Here is a 7,975-nt window from a genome sequence, read left to right on the forward strand (position 1 = left end):
CTGAGCTTTTCCAGCAACTTCTGTTTTTGTTATTAGTCCAACAGGTTTATTTGAAAACACAAGCTTTCGGAGCCTCAGTCCGAACACCTGAAGAAGGACTGAAGCTCCGAAAGCTTGTGTTTTCAATAAGCCTGTTGGACTATAACCTGGTGTCGTGTGATTTCTGACTTTGTCCAACCCAGTACATCACCAGCACCTCCACATTATCTCTGTAAATGAATGAATGAATGAATGAATGGAGTAGGTGTCGCCTCCTGCACCGCTGGGTGCCTCGCGCCTCCCCATTGTGACGACTGTGATCAAGTGACCGGTAGTGTTGTTGCCATGGATGCGGCGGAGCGGGTCGGTCGAGTTCGGCGGCAACGGGGCCAGGGGCTTCCTTCCCTCCCCTGGGCCTGGGCCTGGCTCACTCTCACTGCCCGCATCGGAGCCGCCGTCTACGTCCTGGACGACAAAGGAGGCCTGGGCCCGCAGTTTGACGGCATTGGCGGCCTGAGCGGTGGCGGGGTAAGTTACCCGGGGTCTTTTTCAGGAGAGGGTGGTTGTCATCCCATCACAGAGAAAGTGAGATCACGCAGAAAGAGGCTGTTCAGCCCGTCGTTGTTGTGCTGACTCCCACCCACCTACCTACCTACCTACCTACCTACCTACCTCCCTCGGTTAGCGACAAACGCAGAGGACCCTGTAGAAACGCAGCAGGTCTGGCAGCATTTGTGGGGAGAGAGAAGCGTTTCGAGTCTTGTACGACTTCTTCCGAATTGTTTTCGTCTCAGATTTCCAGGACCCGCAGTATTTTAGCTTTAATCCCTCTTTGGTTAGAAGCCATCGTGTGAATGCCAATCCCTTCCCGTCCTGCTGTTTCAGGTAGCTGGCGGTGATTGGGTGTGGTCCTGGAGTTTGTCACATGTCCGGCCTTAGAGTCAGGGAGCCGGACAGGACAGGTAACAGATCCTTCGGTCCAACTTGTCCATGCCGACCAGGTAATCTATATAAATGTAGTCCCATTTGCCCCATATCCCTCTAAAACCTTCCAATTCATATACCCATCAAAATGCCTTTTAAATGTTGTAATTTTACCAGGCTTATCCACTTCCACTTCCTCTTGCAGCTTATTCCATACATGCACCATCCTCAGCATGAAAAGGTTGCCCCTTAGGTCCCTTTGAAATCATTCCCAAATCAGTTTAAAACCGCCCTCTGGTTTTGGACTCCATCACCTCACCCCTCAGTCTCCAATGCTCCAGGGAAAATAGCCCCTGCCTGTTCAGCCTTCCACTACAGCTCAAATCCTCCAACTCTGGCAACATCCTTGCAAATCCTTTCTGAACCTTTTCAAGTTTCACACCATCCTTCCTCGAGCAAAGATACCAGAGTTGCACGCAGTATTCCAAAAGTGGCCTAACCAATGACCTGTACAGCTGTAACATAACCTCTCAACTCCTACACTGAATGCACTGACCATGTATTGCCCCACCTGGTTCACACAAATATTTGAAGAATGGAGGCAAGAAGAGAACCTGGTTTTAATCACTTAGAGTAATAGAGTCCTACAGCACGGAAACAGACCCTGCAGTCCAACCAGTCTGTGCCAAACTAAACTAGTCCCATCTGCTTGCTCTTGGCCTATATACCTCCAAACCTTTCCTATTCATGCACTTATCCAAATGTCTTTTGAACGTTGGAATTGTGCCCACGGCCACCACTTCCTCAGGAAGTTAATTCCACATGCAAACGACCCTCGGTTTTTAAAAAAAAGTTGCCCCCCCTCTGCTTTTTGTCCTACATTCTCCATAGACATGTACTTTAAGTTTTTGAGAAGATTTGTGGCTCGGGTTGTGGATGAGGTTTTGGTCTTGCTCGCCGAGCCACTGTGTTTGTTTGAAGATGTTTCATCGCCCTGCTAGGTAACATTGTCGGTGCACCTCAGTGAAGCGTTGGTGTTCTGTCCCGCTTGTTATTTATATGCCTCAGTTTGCTGGGGTGATTGACATTACTTCCAGTTCTGTTTTCCAGTGGTTTATATGTTGGGTCCAGTTCAATGTGTTTGTTGATGGAGTTCTAGTTGGAATGCCAGGCCTCCAGAAATTCCCTGGCATGTCTCTTTGGCTTGTGCTGTTATGGATGTGTTGTCCCACTTGATTTTGTGTCCTTCTTTGTCCCTTCTTTGTGTATTGAGACTAGTGAGAATTGGTTCTGTCTCTTGGCGGCTAGTTGGTGTTTGTGTATCCATATTGTCAGTTTTCTTCCAGTTTGGCCTATGTAATGTGTCTCTCAGTCCTTGCATGGTATTTTGTATATTACGTTAGTTTAATTGGTTGTAGGTATTGGTTCCTTTATGTTCGTCAGTAGCTGTCGCAGGGTGGTTGTTGGTTTGTGGGCTACCCTAGGGGTCTGAGTAGTCTTGTGGTCATCTCTGATATTCTCTGCCGCACGGGAGGGTGACTAGTGTGTCTGGCCGTGTTGTGCCTTGCTGTGGTCTGTCGCAGGGATAAAGGCGGATTGTGCATTTTTGGGTTTCCATTCCTTTTAAAAACTCTGTATAAGTGCTCCTGTTGAGGTTGGTTGACTCGCCGAGCTGGTTTGTTGTTCCGCAGACATTTTCGTTACCGTGCTTGGTAACATCCTTCTGAGGATGTTACCAAGCACGGTAACAAAGTCTGCAGAACAACAAACCAGCTCGGCAAGCCAACCAACCTCAACACCACAACCCGAGCTACAGATCTACTCCAAAACCTAATAAGTGCTCCTGTTCTGCCTTGCACAATTCTGGGTTGCTGCATTGTGTTGTGGCCCATTTGAATAATGTCCTGATGCAGTTCCGTTTAAGGGTGTTGGGGTGGTTGCTGGTGTAATTAAGTATCTGGTCCATATGTGTGGTCTTTCTGTGTATGCTAGTCTGGAGTTCCCTGTTGTTCTTACGTTCAACCGTTCTGTCTAGGAAGGGTAGTTGGTTATTGTTCTCTTCTTTTGTGAATTTTATTCTGGTGAGGATGTTTCTGTGTCGGTTGGTTTCTTCTAGTCTTGTGCATTTGATAATCATGAAGGTGTTATCTACATAGCGGACCCAGAGATTGGGTTGTATAATGGGGAGCACTGTTTGTTCTAACCTTTGCATTACCGCTTCTGCGATCAGTCCTGATATTGGGGATCCCATTGGTGTTCCGCTGATTTGTTTGAATATACGGTTGTTGAAGGTGAAGTAGGTTGTGAGGCACAGATCCAGCAGTTTCAGGGTGCTGTTCTTGTTGATGCTCTTGGTGTCGTGGGGTGTCTGCCTTCCCGAATCGTCCAGTAGTGTGGCAATTGTCTCCTCAGCTAAGTCGATGTTAATAGTGCTGTTATGTCAAAGGATATCATTGTCTCGTCGTCTTCTATTCTGGTTTCCTTTGATAATGTTGTGAATTCTTGGGAGGAGTGGACGTCAACTAAGTGTTTCAGTTTCTATTGTAGTTTTTTGGCTAGTCTGCTTTTTATGGATTTATGTCCTTGTCCCTATATGTGCACATATGTTTCCTTTCCTATATTTAGGGTTTGTAGTACTCTTATTGTAAACAGCATTGAGATAATGCCTCTTATGTGATAAGTCCAATGAAAGTGCAAGATGGTCTCTTTGCTCTGTTGCATATTCGGAACTTGGGTTTGGTTTCTCAATGCAGAAAATTCATTAAGATATCAGATTCTGCAAAGAAGCAGATAGTGGCAATCATCATAAGGAATAAATTATTATTAAAACTCAGCTCGACCAATGGTGATTTCTATATCCTGGAGTATCTACTTGGCCAGTATCTGATACATTAATCTTGGCTGCAGCATTTGAGCTAATTACAGAAAACATTATAAAGACTGGAAATCTTGGGGGGGAAAAAGGAAGGAAATGCTAGAAAAGCATCTGCCACCAACCATGGAGTAAACAGATAAATTCACAATTTGGGCTTAGAATAATTCTTTTCAGAACAGCAACCCCGAGATATCATACATTCAGTGCTGCTGGCTTTGACCTTACGTTGAAAATAATTATCTGTTTTGAAGTGGTGTAATTATACTAAGTTTTTTTTTGTGTAGTAAATTTCAGTGAATTTTGTTTTTGAATAATTATTGAAAATTGTGCAATTTTTATTTTTAGGCAACTTCCCGGCTTCTTGTGAATTACCCAGAGCCGTATCGCAGCCAAATCTTGGACTATTTATTCAAGGTAGCAATTATATCCAAATAAATACATTATAATGTGGTATCCTTGACATCAAGGGTGTAGCAATGATGTTTAACAATCAACTGATAAGGACAGTAACACTGTAAATTCTCTTTGGTACATCTGATAGGGTGGCATGGTGGCACAGTAGTTAGCACTGCTGCCTCACAGCACCAGGGGTTAGGCTCGATTCCACCCTCAGGCAACTGTGTGAAGTTTGCACATTCTGCCTGTGTCTGCGTGAGTTTCCTCCCACCGTCCGAAGATGTGCAGATTGGGCAATTTAACATGGCCAATACACCTATCGTGTCCAGGGATGTGCAAGCTATGTGGATTAGCCATGGGAATTGCAGGGCTACCGGGATAAGGTGATGGGGTGGGTCTGGGTGGGATATTTTGCAGAGGGTCACTGTGGGCTCAGTGGGCCGATTAGCCCACTTCCACATTTTACAGATCCTATGATGGTGTATTGGTACCGCCTTGGTTTGCTTTGGAGTGTAACTGTGTAATGCATTGTCAAAGCACGTGGTTAAGGGTCCCTTGCTATATGAATACTTTAAGTGGCATAAAGTAAGCCTTGTGTAGATAGTTCATTTTTGGCAGGGCAGACTTGTGAGACTGAAGGGCCTCTTTTGGCATGTATAATTCTATGATTGGAGCTCTGCCATAAAGGTCCCTCCTTCTCAACCTCGCTCCTCTCCTGAGTTACGGTGACTTCAAGTTAAACCACTGCCAGTCCACCCTCTGAGGCAGCAGTCCTGTGGACCTTCGGGAGAAAGGTGACTTTTTTAGTGGAGCTGTGCGCATTTGTATTAACAAGCATCACATTTCTCCTAGCTGGGGCAACAGAGATTTGATAATTTAGGAATGAGCTCATTGAATGAAGTACTGATTGATTCATAAGAGATTTCTCCAGAATTTTGGTTGTATTTTAGATTATTTAACCTGCTGCCACAGAAAGTATAAAGAAATAAATTTTCCTACACACTGATCAAAGTATCCCATGTCACTAAAATGAGCTTTTTCTCATTATTGTATAATAAATGAAGATTGAAAAATGGCTCTGTGATTGCTTAAACCGTATTTGAGCAATGGCACATTTTAGATCATCTTGGGTGGCACAGTGGCTTAGTGGTTAGCACTGCTGCCTCACAGCGCCAGGGACCTGGGTTCGATTCCACCCTCGGGCAAATGTTTGTGTGGAGTTTGCACATTCTCCCCGTGTCTGCGTGGGTTTGCTCCGGTTTCCTCCCACAATCCAAAGATGTGTGGGCGAGGTAGATTGGCCATGCTAAATTGCCCGTCGTGTTCAGGGATGTGTAGATTAGGTGGATTATAGGGGGATGGGTCTCGGTAGGACGGTCTGAGGGTCAGTGTGGACTTGTTAGGCCGAAGGGCCCGTTTCCACACTGTAAGGATTCTATGACATCTATAAAATTATCTTTGCTTATTGTGTTACTTGTGTAGGGAAAAAGTAAATATATTGAAGTAAGATGGCTTCAGCAAATTAGAAATCTGAAAATGAAATTAAATTTGATATTTTACTAGAAGATTTCACTTTTTTTTGAGTGTTTATAATTAGAAGTAGAGTATAATATATACTAATAAAATACATATGCAGACATAGCTGTTAATCCATGTTGGTAAACTGGCGACTTATTGTAACTAAACTAAAATTTAGTGTTGCAGAGTTTTTTTTTATTTAGTGAATTCTATTCATTTTTTCATAAAGGTAGCAAATCAGTGACCTTGCATTTTGATGCAACATTCGCAATTTTGTGACAAACCGTTATCAATGATATGATATGATTGTTTTAAATAAACAAAACAAGTAAAATGGGATTCACTTGGCACACAAGGTGCCTGATGGTAAAATTTCTGTCTGTGTCCCTCATATGCACAAATACTGTAGCAACTACTTGGCCACAGCACTTATGGTCTAGAGGAATCAATCACGTGTTTACATATGAATCTGCACTTCCTTGAGTTGTCGACAGAATGTACTTCCTTCTTAGCTTATTAGTAGCTCTAGACAGTAGCAACCTTTGCTTAAGCTGGAATAGAAATGATTTTTGCTACTGAGAAATTAACTTGGTAGTTGCTGCTGTTTTTTGTACCTATACAGTAACACTTTCTTCCTGATCCCTTGACTTCGCCAATTCTTTTATCATATTTTGAAAGCCTTTTCAAAATCCAACTGTCTACCACTAATTTCACTTCCACAGCTTGGTGTCTGTTTCCATTTCTGAAGCTTTTTTTTAGAATCTATATTAAGGAGGCTGTGTATAAGTGCAAGTTGTGTTGCATCATCCTTCATTAACTAATAAGAAATACTAAATGAATGGAAGTCCTGTTTTTGTTCTTGTCTGATAGATGTGGTATTTGGTAACATAAATCAATAATAATCATAGTAATAATTTGTTCACGTAACCTATTTTCTGTTGTCAGCCAAACTTTGGTGCTTCCCTTCATATCTTGAAAGTGGAGCTTGGTGGTGATGCCCAAACAACAGGTAGGAATCTCAACTCTTTAACTTTGAAATGCACCGATTTAAAAGGTTATAGTGATTGAATGTCTTATCAGGGTTTTCTGGATTGTCCATTATAACATGGAAAGCATGTTGAGCACATTATGCCTTTGCACTGTTTCCTTCCGGTTTCTGTAGGAATCTGAAAATTGTATGGAAAGCGAGGAGAGTCCCCGCAGTAATATAATCTCATGGTATTTAAATCTTGTGTATAAACTTTAGGACCAAATAGAGCAAACATTGCTAGATCTTATGCTTTGTTGTTGTCTCAACTTTTTGAAATATTTGTCTATTTTCCATCATGGTATTTTGTGAATTGATGGGTCAAGTCCAAGTAGCTGCTCAGAGGTAAGAGTGGATGAGGCAGAGACGGTACATTAGCTCAGTATGCTGATCGCTGGTTTTGATACAGAGTGATGCCCATAGTTTGGGTTCATTTCCTGCATGGGCTGAGGTTACCTAGAAGGATCTCCTTCTCAACCCCTCACATCCCCTGAGGCACAGTGACCCTCGGGTGAAACCACAACCAGTTGCGTCGCTCTCACTCTCTTAGAGAGTAGCCTGGTAGTACAGCAGGATTATAGTGATATTGAATTTTTTTTTTGGTTGATAAAAGACACATTTTAGCAAAGCTTTTCATCTTTGACTCATCAGGACAATTTGCAAGAAATATCAAAGTAAACGGAAAAAACCTTTTTACTGAATGGGAGGAGAGTGCTAATTGGTTGGCAAATGGATTCTGATTGATAAAGGTATTGCTATTACACTGCAGCAGTTAATAATGACTGACAGTTAACTGCCAAATTTTAAACAGGTTAACTCTGATCAAGGCATTACTCAGAAATAAACCAGAGTGTAGCTGGCTGTCACCTAATTTGTTGCATTTCAATGTGTTGTATGTGCATATCTTCTTTCTATCTGCAAATAACAGGGCCCTGTGTATTAATATATCTATCTTTCCATGCACGTAAGTGTGCCACACCACGGGCTTGATGCAGTGTTGAATTGAGCGTCAGTATAATTCTTTGCATACTCGGGATTATGTAGTAAACATTGTCCAATCACAGAATCATACCTAATGTTGAGTACTATTGAGTTTTGCAAACACCGGCTTATCAGGTACTGAGATAACAAGGTGCAGAGCTGGATGAACACAGCAGGCCAAGCAGCATCAGAGGAGCAGGAAGGCTGACGTTTCGGGCCTAGACCCTCCTTCAGATTTGGCTTGCTATGTTCATCCAGCTCTACACCTTGTTATC

General features: G+C 42.9%; 1 protein-coding gene across 2 annotated transcripts in view; it reads left to right on the top strand.

Annotated features, from left to right (window-relative positions):
* The first annotated feature begins 290 nt into the window (after positions 1–290).
* LOC109912864 (galactocerebrosidase-like) overlaps positions 291–7,975 on the top strand; it is a 58,015-nt gene continuing 50,330 nt past the window's right edge. Inside the window, exons 1-3 of one of the 2 annotated variants that reach the window (XM_048600393.1) lie at positions 291–507; positions 4,124–4,192; positions 6,638–6,701. In XM_048600393.1, coding sequence (XP_048456350.1) covers positions 325–507; positions 4,124–4,192; positions 6,638–6,701 — 316 coding nt within the window. In that variant the 5' untranslated portion in view covers positions 291–324. The remainder of the gene's footprint in view (positions 508–4,123; positions 4,193–6,637; positions 6,702–7,975) is intronic. The other variant, XM_048600394.1, reaches the window with a different exon arrangement.

Source organism: Rhincodon typus, chromosome 8, assembly GCF_021869965.1.
Source record: "Rhincodon typus isolate 14 chromosome 8, sRhiTyp1.1, whole genome shotgun sequence".
Taxonomy (NCBI): Eukaryota; Metazoa; Chordata; class Chondrichthyes; order Orectolobiformes; family Rhincodontidae; genus Rhincodon; species Rhincodon typus.